Below are 20,118 nucleotides of genomic sequence, written 5' to 3'. Positions count from 1 at the left end.
CAGCCCCTACGGTCTCGCTCCCCAGCTATCATCGGTCAACTCCCCTTATTCTTCAGTGCTTCAGAAAAAGTCTCTTGCAGATGTCCAATACGTTTCCCTAAGGGCTTTACTTCCCACAAGGAATTTGAAGATGTCCTGACCAGAGAATGAAATCTCGCATCGGCAGCCTCCATAGCAATACAAATGACCTTGTGGCTGAAATCCTGGGATGCTGATGCAGCGTCTAAAAAGGTCCTTAACTGGACTTCCCATTATAGGTTCTCATCTTTTCGGTGCTCGGCTAGATTAAATTATTTTGGAAGCCACAGGTGTTAAAAGCTCCAACCTTCTTCAGAACAGATCTAGCTGAACAAGATCTTCCCAGAAGAGGTGCTCTCAATTTTGTTCCTTTCAGTGCTCCAGTTCATGTACCGAGGATATCAAGAAAACCACCCAGGATTATAGGAAAAAACTTTCCTTCTGTCCCTGACCATCCCCTGGCATCCCCGTCCACAGGCTCTCGAGCCCTCCTCCACAAACTCCTCTGCATGAAGGGTGGCCCCCACCCCAGTCACTCAGGGTGGGGGGATGACTTTCCCGCTTCTGAGGCATCTGGTTTTCCCATGTCTCTAACACCTGGGTTCAGGAAGTCATCTCTTCATGGTATGCCACTCCCAATAAATGTGTTGGAACTTCAGGCCATGCTACTGTCGCTTCATCACTTTGTGCAACACCTGTCAAGGTTCCCATTCCGTGTCCAAACGACAACTCGTCGGCTGTCGCATACATAAATCATCAAGGCGGAACCCACAGCTCAATAGTCATGGAGGAAGCAGAAAAAATCCTAACACACCTTACGGCAATCTTGGCAATCCACAGAGAAAAAGTCGACCCGGGAGAATGAATACTTCATCCTGATGTCTTTCAACACCTGTGCCAAAGAGGGGGTCTTCCAGATGTCGACATGATGGCTTCCAGAATCAATTGCAAGATTGCAACCTTAATGTTAAAGTCAAAGGATCCTCAAGCATGGGCAATGCACGCTCTTGTAATTCAGTGGACAGACTTCAAGTTTCCCTACATATTTCTCCCATTCTAGCTCATTCATCACTTTCTCAAGATCAAACAGGAAAGTCTTCCAGTAGTACTCATGGGCCCAGATCTGCCTCAAGACACATGGTACACGGACCTAGTTGACCTACTCATCGACTCTCCGTGGTGTCTTCCATTTTGAGACAATTTTCTCTTGCAGGGACCCCTCTTCTACCAGAGTTTAGCCACGCTTTGTTTAACTCCATAGTGGTTGAAGCAGCATTCATGGGGGATCAGGGTTTTACTGAACATGCCATCCAGACTATGGTGAAAGCTCCTCCTCTCAGGTTAACCACTGGTGTGGAAAGCTTTCTTTCTCTTGTGTGAACAGTGTAGTTTTTACCCCATGTGTTTTTCTCTTTCCGAACTACCTCATTTTCTCCAAGCAGGTCTAAACATGGGATTAGGCCTCAGATCCTTGAAAGGACAGGTATCAGCCCTGTCCATCCTTTTCCAGTGCCCTTTGGCTTAAATACCGGCTATCCACAGATTCATACATGGAGTTGCCAATATTCCTTCTCCCATTTGTTCTCCAGATTCACCTTGGGACATAAACTTTGTCCTAGATGCACTTTTGACATACAAGGTGGTATTTTTGGTGTCTGTCACCTTCATTTGACAAATATCGGAGCCAAGCCTCCACATCACACCAGGGCAATGTGGCTCTCCATCCTGTGCCCTCTTTCCAACCAAAGGTTGTGTCATCATTCCACATCAATGAGGACATTTGCTACCATCCTTCTGACCTGTGCATGCACTCTTTGGAGGCAGAGGTAGCATTTGGGGAAATCCTAAGGCCCTTCTCTAACATAAGAAGACCCCAGCCAATATTATTAGTGGAACATAGTGGGTTGAGGACTGTTTTAGATTCTGCATTGGAGCTCTGGAGGTTCCTGTGTAGGGTCTCGTATTTCAGCATTCATATGAATGGGCTTAAGCTGCAAAATCAGGTTTATGAAATGTAAAAAAAAAAAACAGACCATTTTTTCTAATCCTGAAAAACCCCTCCAAAAGTAATTTTGCCTCCTATCTTGCAGGTAGTAAATCTAGAGGACAAGACACATAAGCAGGACTGAGATTTAGCCGCTTCTTTCCAGTTCTACTGTGTAAAATCATATTTTGTTACTGAAACTCTTGCCTCTGACTCCAATAGTCACATATAGGTACTTTTAGCAAACCAAGGCTCCATCTGGCCATTCGCCCACATTGTAAGCAGCATTTCCTGCCGCAGCTCTTCGCTGTCTGCGGGGAGCCTTTACATACTATGTGGTCTTTATAGAAAACAGGAAAGGCTGCAAAATAATTTTTATAATTATTTCTGATTGTGATTCTGAGAAACATCTGGCTGCATTTTCATCAATTTATTCAGAATTCTAACAAAACCAGGAAAGGCTTAGTCACGGCTCATCTCACGCATGAAGCTGGGGCTCCACAGTGACATTGCTCCACCATGGGACATGTTTTGTACTTTTAGCCCCTCTTCACATTTCCGTCATCATTTTACTTGTCCTGTCCTGTTACAGGAACAGAAAAACAATTATGACAGACACCAATGGCACCCGATAGAACCCACCGACTGTAATGGGTTCTGTTGGGTTTTCATCGTGACGTTCGTCATTCTAAAAGAAAAACATTTGCTGAATTCCGCACTTTTTAAAAAAAATTCATTATGCAAAATCTTACATGAAGGCTCCTGACGAAAGAGCAAGTCATGTGCAGTATATAGTTAGTATTGGTATTTTGAAACCTACAGCAGCTGGACAGGTGGGGTAGGCTAATGATGTGTATTTAAAAATATTGCTAAAATCCGACAGTTCCTCACTACAGACACGTTGAAGACACATGTTGTCGCCTCCATCCACTCCCGACTTGACTACTGCTACTCGCTATTTATTGGCCTTCTCCACACCAGACTCTCTCCACTCCAATCCATACTAAACACGGCAGCTAGGCTCATTTTTCTATCCAGTTATTCAGACGCCTCTGCACTATGCCAGTCACTGCATTGGCTGCCCATCTACTGCAGAACTAAATTTAAACTCCTCACCCACAAAGCTCTCCATGGCACCATGCCACCATACATCGCCTGACTCCTGTCTGTACACCACTCTGCTCGCATACTCCAATCCGCTAACACGCTCACCTCCAGGACTTCACCAGAGCAGCACCCATCCTCTGGAATGCTCTACCCCAAGACATCCGGACAATTCCCGATGCACGAAACTTCAGACGCTCCTTAAAAATACACCTATTCAGGGAGGCATACCAAATCTCCTGACCTAGTCCCCCTTCCCCACCCTATAGCTCACCACACCTTTCACCCTGCATATTGCATATGACCTCTATCCCTGCACCTCCTTACCGCCCCACCCGGTTTGCTTCTTAATAACTGATTTTCACATGCAATTCCCGTACTGCCTGTGTTCCCCCATGCCTCATCTCTCCCCCACCCTGTATCACCCCCACCTCGTTTGTTTCAAACTGATTGTATACCACATGTAATTGTTGTATTGTCTGTGTTCTTCCATGCTTGAAAGTGCTGCGAAATAAGTTGGCGCTATATAAATAAAGATTATTATTAATTATTACCTAAAACTGGACTCTTGTGAAATGGCATGCAATGCAAAATGATGGGATCTACTTAGAGGGATTTTTCACCTCCAAAATGTAAACAATACACTAGTTTCCACCATGGTAGCTATGTAAACAGTCAACTGTGAGTGAGTCCTATAACACATCTGGATGTATTTATATACTCTCGCCTGAAACAGGCCTAAGGCATATTTAAAGAGGTTGTCAAGATGAGGCAACCCTTTGAAGTGTGAAAGATAAGCAAAAAGGCATTATAGATTTCTTAATGATATAAAAAAGTGAGTAGATAGCATCCATATACCGTACATATTATGCAGATGTTTGAATCATGGAATGGTAGAGTTGGAAGGGACCTCCAGGGTCATCAGGTCCAACCCCTGCTAAGTGTAGGATTCACTAAGTCATCCCAGACATAAATAAATCTTGTTATATGTATAGTGCCAAGTTATTCCGCAGCGCTTTCAGGTAATTTATTTATTACCCCCCCACCGTACTGGGTACTCATTTTACCGACCTCGGAAGGATGGAAGGCTGAGTCAATCTTGAACCGCCTACCTGAACCAAGCGGGAATTGAACTTGCAACTTTCAGTTCAGGAGTGGGAGCTTTTGAACCTTCCTACCACAAGCGGGTAATGATTATTTGTCCATCACGTCTGATACCCAAACATTTTAAATCAGTTACTATTAGCTTTGCCATACTGTGTAGCACGGAGTTGTTTCCATTAAAGATCTGATCTCCAATTTTGTGGTTTTAGCATCTGCAAACTGTTTTACTTAAATCTGCAGATTCCGATGTGGTCAGTAAAGTCGTTTGCATTTAGAAAATGTCATCTTCGAACTCTTCTAAAATCTCTACATCTCTAATCGTGGTCATGACTGCTTCTGGGAACCACGTGGCCATCAACCCTCTGTAAACAACCTTATCAACTTCTGATCATCTTAGCTGCTTTAAAGTCAGCCACTTGCAGAAGCTTCCTGAGCTGTCTCTGTTCCCGTCCTGCCCGGCTCACAAAGACCCAATTGTGTTTTAAAGAATGGGCTTTCATGTGCAAATTAAGATAAACCTCAAAAAATTATTATTGATGCATTAGATTAAATAACTAATAAGAGCCTCAACAAGTGACAGCAAGTCTGAGGCCGCCTGCACAAGGGTGGATGTTTGCTGTGGAATCCACGGCGGGCGTCCACACCACAGATCCGCAGCAAACACTGTCCACAGCATGCTATGGGAAATCGATTTCTTCTTGAACATGAGCGGAAACCAATTGCGGATACTAAAGTGGCCACAGTGTCCAGTAACCAGACAACTCCTTAAACACAACAGAGCTTCAAACCAGGCAGCTAAAGTTGGGTAATACTCCAGTACCCAGAGTATTCTTTTTTTGTTTTTATGGTAACGAATGTTACATCACATGAACGCCTTATGTGTCTAATATATGTTTTCAAAATGTTGTGTTTGCAGCTTATGGCAACAGTGATCTAGGCACGCGGGCAAACAAAATGGCGGAGTCTAAGGCGATATTCACAGTAGATGAGAGCAGAGGAGTGATAAAATTCTTATTTCTGCAAGGAAAGTCCGGGAAGGATATTCATGGTGATATGTCGCAGACATTGGGGGATCAATGCTCTTCATATTCTACAGTTAGGAACTGACGGGCCACTTCAGCACCAATGATGAGGAACGTCCTGGACGACAGAGAGGTTGTTGTTCCGGAGATCGTCTATGCTGCGCACAACCTCATACTGGAGAATCTGACAATTTCAGCTAAAGGAATAGCAGACATCATGGGGATTTCTCGTGAATGTGTATCTGCTAAGTGGGTCCCCAAAAGTTTGACAACAGATCAGAAAAGCATGCAAATGAAAACGTTCCAGTCCATTTGTCAGAGTCTCCGGACTGATAAGAACTTCCTGGATCGACTGGTCACCATGGATGAGACCTGGATTTATTTGTATGACCCTGAAACGAAGGAGCAGTCAAAAGAGTGGAGGCACAGTGGTTCTTCTCGCCCAAAGAAGTTCAGGGTGCAAAAATCAGCCACTAAGGTGATGGCGTCTGTGTTCTGGGATAAGGGGGGCGTGCTGCTAGTGGACTACCTTCAAAATGGTTCCACCATCAATGCAAGGTATGACATTGAACTTCTGGTCCAATTGAAGGCAGCTCTGAAGGCCATAAGGTGCGGCAAGCTGTCCAAAGAAATCTTGTTCCTGCAAGACAACGCCTCCTCTCATACTGCACAAGCGACCATGGCAAAACAGGTGGAGCTAGGCTTCCAGCTGGTTGACCACCCACCTTATTCACCAGATCTAGCTTCCTCCGACTATCAACCTTAAGAAACACCTCAAGTGTACCAAATTTCACACTATTTCTGATGCCATGGCTGCCACAGATGACTGGTTTGAGGCACAACTGAAATCCTTCTTATAGCAAGGCTTACAGAACTTGGAATACCGATGTAAGAAGTGTGTTGGCCTCAGTGGAGAGTATGTGGAATAAATGTAAAGTCTCATCTTCCTATCTCGTTTCTTTCTGGGTAAAGCCAAAGACTTATCAGCAGCCCCTCGTACACCACCATCGTAGCATAACCTATTCTTCTACAAATCTAACTGTCCTACTTGGTATATTGAAATACTAAAGATACCCAATAGAATCGATTGAAAGAAGATTTTTGCTGATAAATGGAGAATACAATTATTACCTGTGTTTGTGAGTGATTTGATTGCTGCAGTTGGAGGATCTGGAAAAAGAAGATTGATTACATTAAGCCCCATACTACACTTTATTATACATGGCTGTGAATTCTTCTCTTCAGCTCTGTTGTAGACTATATAATCCTCAGTAGGTTTTAGAATATGTATACTTTTGTGACCATTTGTTATTGTTGCTACAATGCATCTAAGAATCCAAATGAAGCACTATGAGATGCAGATATGAGCACCTTTATTGGTTACTGGCTATCCACAGACCGGGGTGCAGTCTGACACTGCAGTTATGTGTTCTTCTACATGCCCTCTCTTCTACTCTCTGTCGGTTAAAGGGCTTGTGTGATTACAAAACTATTTTTACAGCTGGCATTAGGATAAAAATTAAAAAAAAACAAAAGAGAGAGCATACACACCCGTCTTTTCCCCCACCCCCACCCTCCCGGCACACAGTTAAGCCCTAGCTTGGATGTTCTCCAGAAGTTAGGTGACTGCTGCGACCAATCAGAGGCCTCAGCACCAACTGTTTGAACTCCTCGCATCAGCGCTTACATGCTGAGCGCCATGATGCCAGGAGTTCGGGATGGTAACACTCTGATTGGCTAAAGCAGTCTCCTGACTTCCTGTAGATGTGTCAGGAACAGGGCAGCGGGAGTCACTCAGCTGTGTCACCAGGGGCCAAAGACAGGTGACTATGTTCTCTTTTTTTGTTTTATCCTCATGCCAGCTTTAAGGCATTAAAACTACATTTGCATGGCGTGGTCTACCCTGTTCGAGAGTACTGTCGCAGAGCTTCAGAAAACAACGTCCAGATGGAGCCCTGAATGGCTCGATAGGCTGCTATGAAATGTAGCCTAAGATGGCATAGCGAGTGGAGTAAGACTGCTTTCACATCTGCACTGGAAGCTCCGTCACAGATCCCAAACGAAATACTGGCCCAAAAAGTCCTGCATGCAGGACTTTTTGGTCTAGTTTTTTTTGTGCCAGACAGCTGAGCAGAAACCAAATGGACCCATTATAGTCCGTTCAGTGATGTTTGATTCCATCATGAGACAGATCCATTTGGCCAGGCGATTTCCCTTTCCTGCTCCCAGAACGGAGCAGGAAAACAGAACCCTCGACACAGATGTGAAAGCAGCCGAACACATGAATGACACATCTGTATATAGTATATATATCATGTTCAGCTCTCCTCATGGGATAGAAGGGAGATAAGACTTAACATTTGTGTTGGATGTGGAGAGCGGATTAAAAACAAAATGTGAGACAGTCAACGAAGTGTCATTGTTTAGACAGAGTACAGACCCCATTGTCTTCTGTAATTGTTACAATGTGTTATGTAAAGGGGAAGGGGAAGTAGATGGCGCTGCATAAAGAAATATATAATGATAATTCTGGCAACTCTACCTGAAAAACTAAAATGAGAAAACAAGCAAAAATACATTTGTTATAAGTTTGTGCAGTTCCAGACTTTCAGTTGCCCCATAACCCAGTTTTCTAGAACTAATGAGTGGATAGATAGAGAACAAAACAAACATTAGAATTCCCATATAAATAGTAACTTGGGAGGTTTATTCTCACCTGTGCTGGATAATGGGTTGTTTGATGTGCTCATAAGGCCTGTAAAGAAGACAAATTCGACAATCATTTGAGACTCTCCACTGACATATAGTGGATTTGGTACATTTAGGCTATATGCAGACAGACATTTTAAAGTTGCGCCCAAACCCCCCCCCCAATTTATACTTTTGGTATGTATCTGTGAAACTCCCCCCCCCCCCACACACACTTCCACCTTTTTTTCTCTCTTTTTCTTCCTTCTCTTTCTCTTCTTTGTTAAATTCCTTTCTACTAAGCTATACATATTAAACCTATATAAAGTTCAATTTGGTTATGCTAAAAGTTGAAACTAAGATATTACCTCCTTTTAATTTGACAACATCGATGTATAGTTATCTATTTCATTATAATAACATTAGTAAGCCAGATCCATAGATTAGGCAATGTAGAAGCTTGAATCGTTAACCTCATAAGTCTTAGGGGATTTATCACATCTGTGCGGCACACGAGCACCTTGCTCAGCATGGACGCAAGGTGACAGTCACGCTCACTGCAGTTGTTAACTATGCACTGTAGAACAGTGCGCGCCACACCAGGAATATGAAAGACAGTACGGTATGTAAAGCCCATGAGGTACAAGAGCACCACACTCAGCACGGGCGCAGGATAACGTACACACTGCTGTAAATAGTAGAACAGCATGCTATGCTGATCAGTAGCGCCACTCCAGGGAGAAGGAAGCTTTGCCTTAACCTAGCAAGAAAGTGAAGAGTCCGTTCCTAAGAGGGGAGTCATCGCCTCGATAAAGGCAGCCACACTGTCTTCTTCCTGGGCCCTGATTGTCCCTATCGGAGCCCCTGGAGAGATGAACCGACACAGCAAAACAATACAAAGATGAAAACAGAAATACAACTGAATAGGAAATCACAGCACTTATCTGGATAGGTAGCAATACACCCAGCAGAGGAACACCACTCTCCAACTACTCCTCTGTGGAACTGAATAAGCAGCGGTGAGCAAAGGGAGGGGTAAGAATATAAAACTCTCCACACCTGAGGATTGGCAGAGCAACCAGAGAACTATACCTCCAACCTTCTCCCAGGAATGACTAATCATCAGCATGCACCAATGCAGCATAGAGAGACAGCAACCAGCAGTCTCTGCACATGGTGTATTAACCCTTGTCCTGCATAACAAGGTGACAGGTCTTGGCCTGTGTCGAGGCCACCATGCCATGACGCTGTCACGACCGACAAGTACCACGTAATCATGAAATCAAAAGGAGAAATACATAAACTAAAATGTGTTTTGAAACGACACAAGAAAATGTTCTGGTTAAATGTTTCAATTTATTTGGTCCTGCAAGACCTACGTGCTACTGTCTATTTTATTTTAATATAAATGCAACACAGAGCTCCAGAGTTATTTCATAAAGAATACAAATATTTAAAAAAGACATATCAGAAGGGGTGACAGGTCCACTTTAAGAAAATAGATGAAACTGTTCTCCAAGTTACATTGTGCCACTGCAAAATGATCAAAATATCCAAAAGTCCTAAAGCCAGTTCTCAAAGACATGGGTGTGTGCCATTCTTGTCCGAAAATCAGACAAAAATAGGACATCCTGCAGTTATTTATTTATTTTTTATTTGGACTATTTGACCGAGTTAAAAAAAGCCCACGTGGATACGTCTATGGGTTGTATTTCCGCCCAATTTTCATACTGATTTTTCAGTCTGGAAATCTGATGTCAACATGGTTTGTGTGAATGGATCCCTATATACTGGTTGAGCCCATAGTTAGGGTTTCAGTTTTTTTAACTTCACTGTTCAATTCTATTTCTCTGCTCCAAAAACAGGACTGAGCGATGGAAAGCCTGAACACCTCAGCCCTAAGACTGCATTCACATCTTTTATCTGTTGTAATGAATCTGTATTTTTTTTCTATTCAAAACTAAATTTGTAGCTGATGCAAATGGATCCTTCAAAAAACAGACAGTTCATTCCGTTTTCATCACTTTGATGTCCATAATGATCAGTTTTTAACATTGTTTTCTGCATTTAAAGTGCGGTTTCACATCAGCGTTCAGTTTTTTTCAGTTTTTCTATTCCATCCTCCTAAGGGCAAAACCACGTGGGCGTATGCGCCACTATGGAGCGTAGTTGAGCATGAACTTTTCTTTTTTCTTTCAGGCCATTCAAACTCTGCGCAACTTTGAAAAAAACTGTGTGAAGATTGGTCATGCCCTATCTTTCATCACCTGTACTATTAAGGGGCAAGAATACCGCTAATGAAAACTAAACCATTGAATTCACACCCATTTGAAGAAGCCCCGAGAACAGAGAAAAAAACACATCCTGTAAAACCACCATTGATTTCAAGAGGCCTTTTTTCTTCTCAGTCCACGTCCGGTCTTCTCCGTTCCACTTGGTTTACGTCTTTTTGGCAGAAAAAAAACCCTGAACTGCAGGGCTTTTTTTTCCCATCCAAAATTATGGAAGCCAAATGGAACGGAGCTTTCAATTTTTCTTAGCAGTGCTGTAAATGGGGTATAGACGCAAATGGAAACTGTTTGTATCTGTTTAACGGAGTCATTTAATACAACTGCGTATGTGCAGGAGCGATCTAGAGCTACATTCGAACAAACAAAAAAGGATCTGTTAGAAACTGATCATAATGGATTTCTAACTGATAGCAATGGGCGCTGTCTGTTTTTTTGACGGATCCGTTAGCTTCAATATGCATCAGTTAGACGTCCTTTTTTGGTTTTAAAAAGAGAAAAGATGGATCTATTAATAACAGATAAAAGAACACTTTAAGCCATGTTCACACTTCCGTCGGCTTGTTCCATCATAAATACTGCAGCGTTTCGGGATTAGTCACTTTTACGGATTGGCGACCGTTCTGTGTTGCGCGGATTCCCTGGCTGCATGTCTTTTTTTTTTCCATTGCGGTCTCGCTGCTCTTAATAGGAACGCCGGCCGCAACGGCAAAACATGCGGCCAAGCAACTCCAAAGCCTGTGGCTAAGTGCCACGGGTTTTGAAGCAGCACTTTCCTGGCAGAAATCTCGCAGTTTTTCGCTGCAGCAAAACCGCAAGATTTCTGGCGGGATTCCGTCCTGTGAGAACCCAGCCTAAAAGTACACAAACCTTGATGGACTAGACTGTTTCTGAGGGTGGTGGCTACCAGGATGTTGTGTTAGTGCTGTAAGCCCAGTGAAACAGCTGGTGATCACCATTATAGTACCTTGAGGGTTTCTTTTTTATTGTATTTTCATACAGCAAGGCAATGCAGTGAAACCTCTTCAAAAGACCAACTCTTTGAGAAGACCACCACCTCATCCAGGCTGGATTTTCTGTGATAGACTTTCAGTTCCATCATATGAAAACTGGCCATCTTCTTTGAGGAGACCCCCCAGAAGGCCACTTTTCAATGCAATTTTGGGTGGTCATCTCATGGAGGTTTCAATGTATTTGGGTTTTGTGGATGTTGGAAAGCTTTGATTCTAAATAATAGAACATCAAGGATGGAAGAGGCACAAAAATGTGATGGAAAGTTTAGGAAAAATCCGAGATATTAACAGACTGCAGGAAACAGAAATCTTCTGAAGCTCAGAGGTCGCTTTGAAGGGAGGAAGACTACAAGGTTATAAAAGTGAAGGACTCTATTTTTAATAAAAAGCTGGATAAATCCTTGGAACAGTCCCAGCAGTTATGGCGGGGCCTCTGTGATATAATTCACAAAGGCAAGAAACTAACACAGGGGAACTTAGCACTGCTTTATGATATTGGTCATTGTCTGACATTGGGATATTTATGACATTGATCACGGCATATAAGGGGTTAACAGTGGAGATCGGTGTTCTTACAATCCCCACTGTTGCAGCGGGAGGTTGGCTGTTGGTCACCACGAGCTCCTGCTGCAGATGGTGTGGACTCATCTCCTGAGCCCACGCCATCCATATGTCGTAAATGTATGTCATTATGTATGAACCTCTTCCTACCTAGAATATACCGTACATATACATCCTGGGGCGGGAAGGGGTTAATAATCAGTATCCTAGTATTGAAAAACCTACAATAATGTGGTTGCATAAATATTAGAGATGAGCGAACACCAAAATGTTCGGGTGTTCGTTATTCGTAACGAACTTCCCGTGATGCTCGAGGGTTCGTTTCGAACAACGAACCCCATTGAAGTCAATGGGCGACCAGAACATTTTTGTATTTCGCCGATGCTCGCTAAGGTTTTCATGTGTGAAAATCTGGGCAATTCAGGAAAGTGATGGGAATGACACAGTGACGGATAGGGCAGGCGAGGGGCTACATGTTGGGCTGCATCTCAAGTTCCCAGGTCCCACTATTAAGCCACAATACCGGCAAGAGTGGGCCCCCCCCCCTCCCAACAACTTTTACTTCTGAAAAGCCCTCATTAGCATGGCATACCTTTGCTAAGCACCACACTACCTCCAACAAAGCACAATCACTGCCTGCATGACACTCCACTGACACTTCTCCTGGGTTACATGCTGCCCAACCGCCCCCCCTCCCCCCCACAGCGCACACCAAAGTGTCCCTGCGCAGCCTTCAGCTGCCCTCATGCCACACCACGCTCATGTCTATTTAGAATTGCGTCTGCCATGACGAGGGACCGCAGGCACACACTGCAGAGGTTGGCACGGCTAGGCAGCGACCCTCTTTAAAAGTGGCGGAGCGATAGCCCACAATGCTGTACAGAAGCAATGAGAAATAGAATCCTGTGCCACCGCCATCAGGAGCTGCACACGTGGGCATAGCAATGGGGAACCTATGTGCCACACACTATTCATTCTGTCAAGGTGTCTGCATGCCCCAGTCAGACCGGGCTTTTTAATTCATAGACACAGGCAGGTACAACTCCCTATTGTGAAGTCCCTGTCGACCCACAGCATGGGTGGCTCCCTGGAACCCACTGGCGGTACACAGAAATATCCCATTGCATTGCCCAACACAGCTGAGGTAGTAATGTCGTGCTTAATGCAGGTGGGCTTCGGCCCACACTGCATGCCCCAGTCTGACTGGGGTTCTTTATAAGTGTACAGATGTAGTAAAAACTCCGTGTGCACCTACAGCATGGGTGGGTGCCAGGAAGCCACCGGCGGTACATAGAAATATCCCATTGCATTGCCCAACACAGCTGAGGTAGTAATGTTGTGCTTAACCCTTTCCAATCCAATTTGTATATGGTTTTCCTAGGGGGCTTACTCTTTTTCTGCTGTTATACAACGGCGCTATATGCTGGCTAAAGCCAGTACTGCATGAGCTGACACGTAGGATAGGCTCCGACAGCAGAGAGGCTGGCAATATACAGTAAGAGAACCCCGACGGACGTCTACCAACAACGGAGCTGTACAGCCTTAAACCCTAATGTCTTCACAGGTCACACAGTGGACTGGAAAGGGTTAATGCAGGTGGGCTTCGGCCCACACTGCATGCCCCAGTCAGACTGGGGTTCTTTACAAGTGGACACATGTAGGTTTAACTCCCTGTGGACCCACTGCCTGGGTGGGTGCCAGGAAGCCACCGGCGGTACATAGAAATATCCCATTGCATTGCCCAACACAGCTGAGGTAGTAATGTCGTGCGTAATACAGGTGGGCTTCGGCCCACACTGCATGCCCCAGTCAGACGGGTTCTTTAGAAGTGTACAGAAGTATTAAAAACTCAGTGTGCACCTACAGCATGGGTGGCTCCCTGGAACCCACCGGCGGTACACAAAAATATCCCATTGCATTGCCCAACACAGCTGAGGTAGTAATGTCGTGCGTAATGCAGGTGGGCTTCGGCCCACACTGCATGCCCCAGTCAGACTGGGGTTCTTTACAAGTGGACACATGTAGGTTTAACTCCCTGTGGACCCACTGCCTGGGTGGGTGCCAGGAAGCCACCGGCGGTACATAGAAATATCCCATTGCATTGCCCAACACAGCTGAGGTAGTAATGTCGTGCGTAATACAGGTGGGCTTCGGCCCACACTGCATGCCCCAGTCAGACGGGTTCTTTAGAAGTGTACAGAAGTATTAAAAACTCAGTGTGCACCTACAGCATGGGTGGCTCCCTGGAACCCACCGGCGGTACACAAAAATATCCCATTGCATTGCCCAACACAGCTGAGGTAACGTCAGCTGTAATGCAGGTGGGCTAAAAATTAATTTGATTACACTGTAGGCGAGGGCCCACACAAATTGCTGTATCAACAGTACTAATGTACATCCCAAAAATTGGCCATGGCCAGCCAAGAGGGCAGGTGAAACCCATTAATCGCTTTGGTTAATGTGGCTTAAGTGGTAACTAGGCCTGGAGGCAGCCCAGTGTAACGAAAAATTGGTTCAAGTTAAAGTTCCAATGCTTTTAAGCGCATTTAAACTTATAAAAATTGTTCTGAAAAATTATTTGAGTGAGCCTTGTGGCCCTAAGAAAAATTGCCCGTTCAGCGTGATTACGTGAGGTTTCAGGAGGTGGAGCAGGAGGAGGAGGAGGAGGAATATTAGACACAGATTGATGAAGCAGAAATGTCCCCGTTTTGGATGGTGAGAGAGAACGTAGCTTCCATCCGCGGGTGCAGCCTACGTATTGCTTACGTATCGCTGCTGTCCGCTGGTGGAGAACAGAAGTCTGGGGAAATCCAGCCTTTGTTCATCTTGATGAGTGTTAGCCTGTCGGCACTGTCGGTTGACAAGCGGCTACGCTTATCTGTGATGATTCCCCCAGCCGCACTAAACACCCTCTCCGACAACACGCTAGCCGCAGGACAAGCAAGCACCTCAAGGGCATACAGGGCTAGTTCAGGCCACGTGTCCAGCTTCGACACCCAGTAGTTGTAGGGGGCAGAGGCGTCACCAAGGATGGTCGTGCGATCCGCTACGTACTCCCTCACCATCCTTTTGCAGTGCTCCCGCCGACTCAGCCGTGACTGGGGAGCGGTGACACAGTCTTGGTGGGGAGCCATAAAGCTGGCCAGGCCCTTAAAGACTGTTGCACTGCCTGGGATGTACATGCTGCTCGATCTACGCACATCCCCTGCAACATGGCCCTCGGAACTGCGCCTTCTGCCACTAGCGCTGTCGGCTGGGAATTTTACCATCAGCTTGTCCGCAAGGGTCCTGTGGTATAGCAACACTCTCGAACCCCTTTCCTCTTCGGGAATCAGAGTGGGCAGGTTCTCCTTATACCGTGGATCGAGCAGTGTGTACACCCAGTAATCCGTCGTGGCCAGAATGCGTGCAACGCGAGGGTCACGAGAAAGGCATCCTAACATGAAGTCAGCCATGTGTGCCAGGGTACCTGTACGCAACACATGGCTGTCTTCACTAGGAAGATCACTTTCAGGATCCTCCTCCTCCTCCTCCTCCTCCTCAGGCCATACACGCTGAAAGGATGACAGGCAATCAGCCGGTGTACCGTCAGCAGCGGGCCAAGCTGTCTCTTCCCCCTCCTCCTCATCCTCCTCATGCTCCTCCTCCTCCTCCTGTACGCGCTGAGAAATAGACAGGAGGGTGCCCTGACTATCCAGCGGCATACTGTCTTCCCCCGCCCCCGTTTCCGAGCGCAAAGCAGCTGCCTTTATGGTTTGCAGGGAATTTCTCAAGATGCATAGCAGAGGAATGGTGACGCTAATGATTGTAGCATCGCCGCTCACCACCTGGGTAGACTCCTCAAAATTACCAAGGACATGGCAGATGTCTGCCAACCAGGCCCACTCTTCTGAAAGGAATTGAGGAGGCTGACTCCCACTGCGCCGCCCATGTTGGAGTTGGTATTCGACTATAGCTCTCCGTTGTTCATAGAGCCTGGCCAACATGTGGAGCGTAGAGTTCCACCGTGTGGGCACGTCGCACAGCAGTCGGTGCACTGGCAGCTTAAAGTGATGTTGCAGGGTGCGCAGGGTGGCAGCGTCCGTGTGGGACTTGCGGAAATGTGCGCAGAGCCGGCGCGCCTTTACGAGCAGGTCTGACAAGCGTGGGTAGCTTTTCAGAAACCGCTGAACCACCAAATTAAAGACGTGGGCCAGGCATGGCACGTGCGTGAGGCTGCCAAGCTGCAGAGCCGCCACCAGGTTACGGCCGTTGTCACACACGACCATGCCCGGTTGGAGGCTCAGCGGCGCAAGCCAGCGGTCGGTCTGCTGTGTCAGACCCTGCAGCAGTTCGTGGGCCGTGTGCCTCTTATCGCCTAAGCTGAGTAGTTTCAGCACGGCCTGCTGACGCTTGCCCACCGCTGTGCTGCCACACCGCGCGACACCGACTGCTGGCGACATGCTGCTGCTAACACATCTTGATTGTGAGACAGAGGAGGAGGAGGAGGAGGAGGGTGCTTTAGTGGAGGAAGCATACACCTCCGCAGATACCAGCACCGAGCTGGGGCCCGCAATTCTGGGGGTGGGTAGGACGTGAGCGGTCCCAGGCTCTGACTCTGTCCCAGCCTCCACTAAATTCACCCAATGTGCCGTCAGGGAGATGTAGTGGCCCTGCCCGCCTGTGCTTGTCCACGTGTCCGTAGTTAAGTGGACCGTGGCAGTAACCGCGTTGGTGAGGGCGCGCACAATGTTGCGGGAGACGTGGTCGTGCAGGGCTGGGACGGCACATCGGGAAAAGTAGTGGCGACTGGGAACTGAGTAGCGCGGGGCCGCCGCCTCCATGATACTTTTGAAGGACTCCGTTTCCACAACCCTATACGGCAGCATCTCAAGGCTGATGAATTTTGCGATGCGGACGGTTAACGTTTGAGCGTGCGGGTGCGTGGCGGCGTACTTGCGCTTGCGCTCGAACACTTGCGCAAGCGACGGCTGAACGGTGCGCTGAACTACACTGCTGGATGGGGCCGAGGACAGCGGAGATGAGGGTGTGGGTGCAGGCCATGAGGCGGTAGTGCCTGTGTCCTGAGAGGGGGGTTGCATCTCAGTGGCAGGTTGGGGCACAGGGGGAGAGGCAGGGGTGCAAACCGGAGACGGTGAACGGCCTTTGTCCCACCTTGCGGGGTGCTTGGCCATCATATGTCTGCGCATGGTGGTGGTGGTGAGGCTGTTGGTGTTGGCTCCCCGGCTGAGCTTTGCGCGACAAAGGTTGCACACCACTGTTCGTCGGTCGTCAGGCGTCTCTGTGAAAAACTGCCAGACCTTAGAGCACCTCGGCCTACGCAGGGTGGCATGGCGCGAGGGGTCGCTTTGGGAAACACTTGGTGGATTATTCGGTCTGGCCCTGCCTCTACCCCTGGCCACCGCACTGCCTCTTGCAACCTGCCCTGCTGATGCCCTTGACTCCCCCTCTGAAGACCTGTCCTCCTGAGTAAGCGTTGCACACCAGGTGGGGTCAGTCACCTCATCGTCCTGCTGCTCTTCCTCCGAATCCTCTGTGCGCTGCTCCCTGGGACTTACTGCCCTTACTACTACCTCACTGCAAGACAACTGTGTCTGATCGTCATCGTCCTCCTCACCCACAGAAAGTTGTTGAGACAGTTGGCGGAAGTCCCCAGCCTCTTCCCCCGGACCCCGGGAACTTTCGAATGGTTGGGCATCAGTGACGATAAACTCCTCTGGTGGGAGAGGAACCGCTGCTGCCCAATCTAAGCAGGGGCCCGAGAACAGTTCCTGGGAGTGTTCCCGCTCCTGAGCAGGTGTCATTGTAGTGGACTGAGGAGGCTGGGAGGAAGGAGGAGCAGCAGACAGAGGATTCGGATTGGCAGCAGTGGACGGCGCAGAACTGCGGGTAGACGATAGGTTGCTCGAAGCACTTTCTGCCATCCAGGACAGGACCTGCTCACACTGCTCATTTTCTAATAACCGTCTCCCGCGTGGACCCATTAATTGGGCGATGAATGTGGGGACGCCAGAAACGTGCCTCTCTCCTAATCGCGCAGCAGACAGCTGCGACACACCTGGATCAGGAGCTTGGCCTGTGCCCACACCCTCACTTGGCCCTCCGCGTCCTCGGCCACGTCCACGTCCACGTCCTCTAGGCTTACCCCTACCCCTCAGCATGCTGTATTACCAGTGATTAGATTTCCCAGGCAGGAAATAAATTGGCGCAAGACTGCAGGCCAAATATAATTTTTGCCCTTTTTGGAAAACGAAAGGCCCCACTGCCTCTAGTGAATGAATTATCTAAGTTTAATAACTGTGCTGTGTCCCTGCTTATGTGTCACAGAACGTGAGGGTAGCAGAGTTATTATAACTCTTGGAGAGCAGGTATTTTTTTTTCCCAATTAAGGAAAGCAAATGGCGAACCCAGCAGTAAAGCGTAGCTGGCTGCGTATGATTTAGCAATGTTTTTCACGCAGCTCACACGTCTACACAGGCGTAAGGACGGACACAGGCTGGACAAATAGATTTGTTTTCAGTTTTTTCCCACCAACAGGCAGCACTGCGTATATTCAATGAACCTGCGAAGTTTAATAACTGCGCTGTGTCCCTGCTTATGTGTCACAGAACGTGAGGGTAGCAGAGTTATTATAACTCTTGGAGAGCAGGTATTTTTTTTTCCCAATTAAGGAAAGCAAATGGCGAACCCAGCAGTAAAGCGTAGCTGGCTGCGTATGATTTAGCAATGTTTTTCACGCAGCTCACACGTCTACACAGGCGTAAGGACGGACACAGGCTGGACAAATAGATTTGTTTTCAGTTTTTTCCCACCAACAGGCAGCACTGCGTATATTCAATGAACCTGCGAAGTTTAATAACTGCGCTGTGTCCCTGCTTATGTGTCACAGAACGTGAGGGTAGCAGAGTTATTATAACTCTTGGAGAGCAGGTATTTTTTTTTCCCAATTAAGGAAAGCAAATGGCGAACCCAGCAGTAAAGCGTAGCTGGCTGCGTATGATTTAGCAATGTTTTTCACGCAGCTCACACGTCTACACAGGCGTAAGGACGGACACAGGCTGGACAAATAGATTTGTTTTCAGTTTTTTCCCACCAACAGGCAGCACTGCGTATATTCAATGAACCTGCGAAGTTTAATAACTGCGCTGTGTCCCTGCTTATGTGTCACAGAACGTGAGGGTAGCAGAGTTATTATAACTCTTGGAGAGCAGGTATTTTTTTTTCCCAATTAAGGAAAGCAAATGGCGAACCCAGCAGTAAAGCGTAGCTGGCTGCGTATGATTTAGCAATGTTTTTCACGCAGCTCACACGTCTACACAGGCGTAAGGACGGACACAGGCTGGACAAATAGATTTGTTTTCAGTTTTTTCCCACCAACAGGCAGCACTGCGTATATTCTATGAATAATAACTGTGTTGTGGCCCTGCCTATACAATTCTTTCCCTGCAGTATCAATGGAGGGTGCAATGCTCTGCAGAGGCGATTTTGAGAAGCCCAAAAAAAATGCAGCACAGCCAACAGCAGCCTGGACAGTACTGCACACGGATAAATATGGCCCTAGAAAGGACCGTTGAGGTTCTTGAAGGCTACACTCACTCCTAACACTCTCCCTGCCTATGCAGCACTTCTGTCCCTAATGCCAGGTGCAACGGTCTGCAGAGGCGATTTTGAGAAAGAAAAAAAAATGCCACTGCTAACAGCAGCCAACACACAGCTATCAGTGGCCCTAATAAGGACCTTTGGGGGGTCTTGAAGCCTACACTAACTACCAATTCTTTCCCTACAGCAGCTCCGGTATAAACAGCACTGTCCCTCATCTAACTCACACCGCATCTGAGGCGAGCCGCGGGAGGGGCCGACTTTTATATTAGGCGAACACCTGATCTCGCCAGCCACTCACAGCAGGGGGGTGGTATAGGGCTTAAACGTTGCAGGGGGAAGTTGTAATGCCTTCCCTGTCTTTCAATTGGCCAGAAAAGCGCGCTAACGTCTCAGGGAAGGAAGTGAAAGTAACCAGAACACCGCATGGTGTTCGTCACGAATAACGAACATCCCGAACACCCTAATATTCGCACGAATATCAAGCTCGGACGAACGCGTTCGCTCATCTCTAATAAATATACACACCGTAAAATGAATACTTTGCTGATGTACTCTTTACTTTATGAGAACATTCAGTCTTTTTGGGTAGGTGTGTATCAGCATGGCACATCTTGACTTGGCAATCTTTGCCCATTCTTCCTTGCAAAAGCTCTTCAAATCTATCAGATTGCGAGTGCATCTTGTGTGTAGCGCCCTATTCAGGTCAGCCCACAGATTTTTAATGAAATTCGGGT

The 20,118-nt window shown here is 47.0% G+C and overlaps 1 protein-coding gene across 3 annotated transcripts in view; it reads right to left on the bottom strand.

Annotated features, from left to right (window-relative positions):
• Positions 1 to 20,118, bottom strand: part of ADGRE5 (adhesion G protein-coupled receptor E5) — a 367,255-nt gene that overhangs the window by 58,745 nt on the left and 288,392 nt on the right. Inside the window, exons 2-3 of one of the 3 annotated variants that reach the window (XM_066593216.1) lie at positions 7,949 to 7,987; positions 6,364 to 6,402 (exon numbers count right to left, since the gene is read on the bottom strand). The exons of the other annotated variants lie outside the window; for them this stretch is intronic. Of the exons in view, the coding sequence (XP_066449313.1) occupies positions 6,364 to 6,402; positions 7,949 to 7,987 (78 nt within the window). The remainder of the gene's footprint in view (positions 1 to 6,363; positions 6,403 to 7,948; positions 7,988 to 20,118) is intronic. 3 annotated transcript variants of the gene reach the window in all.

Source organism: Eleutherodactylus coqui, chromosome 2 (assembly GCF_035609145.1).
Source record: "Eleutherodactylus coqui strain aEleCoq1 chromosome 2, aEleCoq1.hap1, whole genome shotgun sequence".
Classification (NCBI taxonomy): Eukaryota; Metazoa; Chordata; class Amphibia; order Anura; family Eleutherodactylidae; genus Eleutherodactylus; species Eleutherodactylus coqui.
This window is presented reverse-complemented; position numbering and strand designations above follow the sequence as displayed.